General features: G+C 38.0%; 1 protein-coding gene across 1 annotated transcript; it reads right to left on the reverse strand.

Annotated features, from left to right (window-relative positions):
• Positions 1-1,337: 1,337 nt before the first annotated feature.
• On the reverse strand, positions 1,338-2,449 carry LOC125453853 (secreted phosphoprotein 24-like). The gene is given in 6 exon segments (XM_059647645.1): positions 1,338-1,421; positions 1,536-1,591; positions 1,594-1,666; positions 1,789-1,917; positions 2,102-2,205; positions 2,347-2,449. Coding segments are annotated over 6 exon segments (498 nt in total). The 5' UTR covers positions 2,399-2,449.
• Between the last annotated feature and the right edge of the window lie 824 nt (positions 2,450-3,273).

Raw genomic sequence — 3,273 nt, forward strand, 5'->3', positions numbered from 1 at the left:
AAATTTGGGTCAAAGAGACGCGTCCATCTGAATTCCCATTTAATCAGTAAAATGAAAAACAACATATGGAGGAATGTCAGGAAATATTATCTTTACAATTTTAATGTGATCCACAATGCACGACAACAACATATACCCAAGGACAAAACATTTACAAACAATAGAATGTTACAGGAAAATATACAGTTAGGAACCCCTGGTCCCTTCACCCTTATAAATGAACAAGTAATGTGCAATGGTTACATCTTTCATCAGAATGAGGTCTTCTTGTGTAAACAGCTTTTCAGAAGTTTCATTCCTGGTTAGTGGCGGGCTCTGGAATTGTGGTGTTCCTGGGATAAGCAGAATGAGGAAAATGGTCATTTCCAGATGGACTGAGTTCAAAGTTTCATTTTTGTTGATGATCATGATCAAGAGACAATTGTCAGACACAATTTTCCAGCTTATACTCACATTTGCAGACACATTGAGCAGTGTTTCTGCTGACTTGCCTTGCTCCTGCTCCTGTTTTTTTAAAAAAAAGTTTTAAAATATTCAGATTTATCTGTTTATTGCAGGGAATCAATGATATTGAATAATGGAAATGCCTTTTAATCAAAGATTTCACTGAATTTCCTGATTTATTAATTATTAAAAATAAATATGGAATGTTAACACTTCACATTTCTATTCTTTAATTGTGTCAGATTGAAAAAAAAGCTGCCTCAGAACCTGTTGTGATGCGGTTGAATGTAGGCTTCAACAGTTTAATTTTTTTGATATGACAGTAAATGCCACAAGATACTCACGTTGGGAGAGTCCTCGACTGATCCTGTTGAATTCTTTTTCACCTAGAAGTAAAAGTTTTTATATTTATATAGGTCAGATTGTGTAAATAATCTCAATGTTTAGAATCATTTCCAAACAAAAACTTATCAATTATAACTTTAAATTTTGGAGTTTGGGCTTGATGACTTGATGCTGGAGCGGGAGACCCTTACCATACATCTCCTGTTCAGCTCTGAGACATTGTGCCTGTGATATGAGCTAATGGAGGATGAGGGTCTCCACTGGTTGGGAGCTTTTGTGATTGAATCAACAGTTTGTTTCCAGAATGGACCATAAATTGTGTCTATTATAGTGAGAGCATAACAGACACTGCTCTCCCAATCAAATTGTTTGTGCCTGTCCAGTCCTGTAGGTATTCAGCTGATACCATCCTTAAGAAAGGAAAAAACTCTGCCTCTGTATTTGGTACAGAATCAGGCTCCCAGCCAACCCCAAAGCATCTTAGAGTAAAGCAAATTGAAGTCTCACTATTGCATACAATATTTTCCGCAGTCTTTTGGTCATTCTTATCAACAGCAGAAAATCTGATAATATTCCCTGTTTATAGTTGCATTTGACTTCTCGATCGATTTCTCTTTGGATTTGATTTTGCCCTGCATTTAAATATTAATTTTCCATGTTTAGTAAAGTAGATCAATGGGAAATGTTATAAATTGTCAGAAATATTAGAACTCCCATTGTCCTGACATGTATAATTATGAGGTTACCTCATTGCTGTTTTCATTTGATTCTGGTGAGTCACTGTCGCTGTCAATCATCTTCAACCTTTGCATTCCACATCAACGCTGACAACCTCATCAGCAAAATATTCAACATGGCTTTTGCACAAACCTTTCTCCTATCAACACAGAATTGTTTAAAATTACACTTTGACTGTAAAACTCTGGGAACATGCACTTTTCAATGATATAATTCTGAACACATGAGTATTTGAGTGTGACAATGTAACTCAGAACTTACTGCAGTCTTTTTGGGATGGAAGTAACAGCTGGGATCATCAAATTCCAGTCCAGAATCCTTGGAGCAGATGGTTTCTTTCACAGAGAATGTTAAATCCAGGTTGTACGACAGTTTCCCAGTGTGATGAATCTAATGACAGGGAAAACAGTTTGTTAGTGTCTGTCTGTATCTGGTGTACTTACTCTAGGCTGATTCACCCATCAGTGTACTACAACATTCTGCTTTTGCTTAATTGCTCATGTCACACCGCACTCAGTAATATTCTTCTGGAATTTAGGCAGTGAAACTGACTGAGACCAGGACACACTTACACATCCTTCACTCTTCTCCTGGTTATCCTACACAGATTGCTGGTCTCAGTGATTTGGTTCAGTTTTAGAACAGATGCTGTCAGAGCATCCTTTGGGCTTGGTTTTCCTGTCATGAGAAAAGGAAAGTTTTACAAAACATTCTGGAGTTCTTCAGTGAGTTATTTTACACATTGGTCATATCTCAGTGAGTGAGCCTCATTGCCAATAACTTGTTGCTCAATGGGGTGCTGCTCTCTCTGGTACCTACCTGAGCAGTGGAGAATCTGCACTGCAGCAATGGTGAGGAGGAAGGCTTTCATTCTGCCTCTTGTGTGATCGGCTGGCTGCTTTCTCAGAGTAAAGGAGCTGCTTCTCTCTCTTGCTGTGCCCTTTCCTTGCCGAGATCAGCCTTTATATCTCGCACCTCCACCATATTCAAACATTGACTCATATTTACACAGTTTTGGTCCCGGGCAGGGAAAGCTGCTGCCAAGTGGCTCTAATATGGTCAGAGCTTCCACCCAGTATCGTCATCATGTTTAGATTTGGTGACATTAGAGATTATTCCTCAGAATGCGAAATCATCAACTGACAGATGGTATTAACATCTATAATTTGCACAGTATCTATCAGTTCTCTCATGTTTACAAGACTAACCTTGACGTAAACATTCAAAAATTGTCCATCTATGATTCACGTTAGTGGCACAAATTTTGTTCAAAAAGTATTGGCAGAAATTATATTGCAAGTTCAGTGATGAGAACAGATATCTTGTGAATCTCTGGAACTTATGGCCTATTCTTTTACCAACTTTCAATCTTCAGATATTTAAAAAAAAATTCTGGAATTGAATGTTATTTGGCCTTTAAATGCAACATGGAGATCTTAGGCTCATTATTGACAATGTGACCTTTATTTAATAATCTCTGTGTCTGAGAAGAGAAACATATCAAAATGCACAGTTTTAAACCTACAGGTCATCAATTGTTTTAGAGATTTTCAAATAGTCAAGTTTAAAGTATTAATTTTCATCATAAATCAGCACGGTGGCTCACTGGTTAGTACTGTTGCCTCACAGCACGCGGGACCCAAGTTTGATTCCAACCCTGGGTGACTGTCTCTGTGGGATTTGAATGTTCTTGCTATGTCCATGTGGGATTCTTCTGGGCACTCTGGTTTCCTCCCACAGTCGAAA

Source organism: Stegostoma tigrinum, chromosome 7, assembly GCF_030684315.1.
Source record: "Stegostoma tigrinum isolate sSteTig4 chromosome 7, sSteTig4.hap1, whole genome shotgun sequence".
In the NCBI taxonomy this organism is placed as follows: Eukaryota; Metazoa; Chordata; class Chondrichthyes; order Orectolobiformes; family Stegostomatidae; genus Stegostoma; species Stegostoma tigrinum.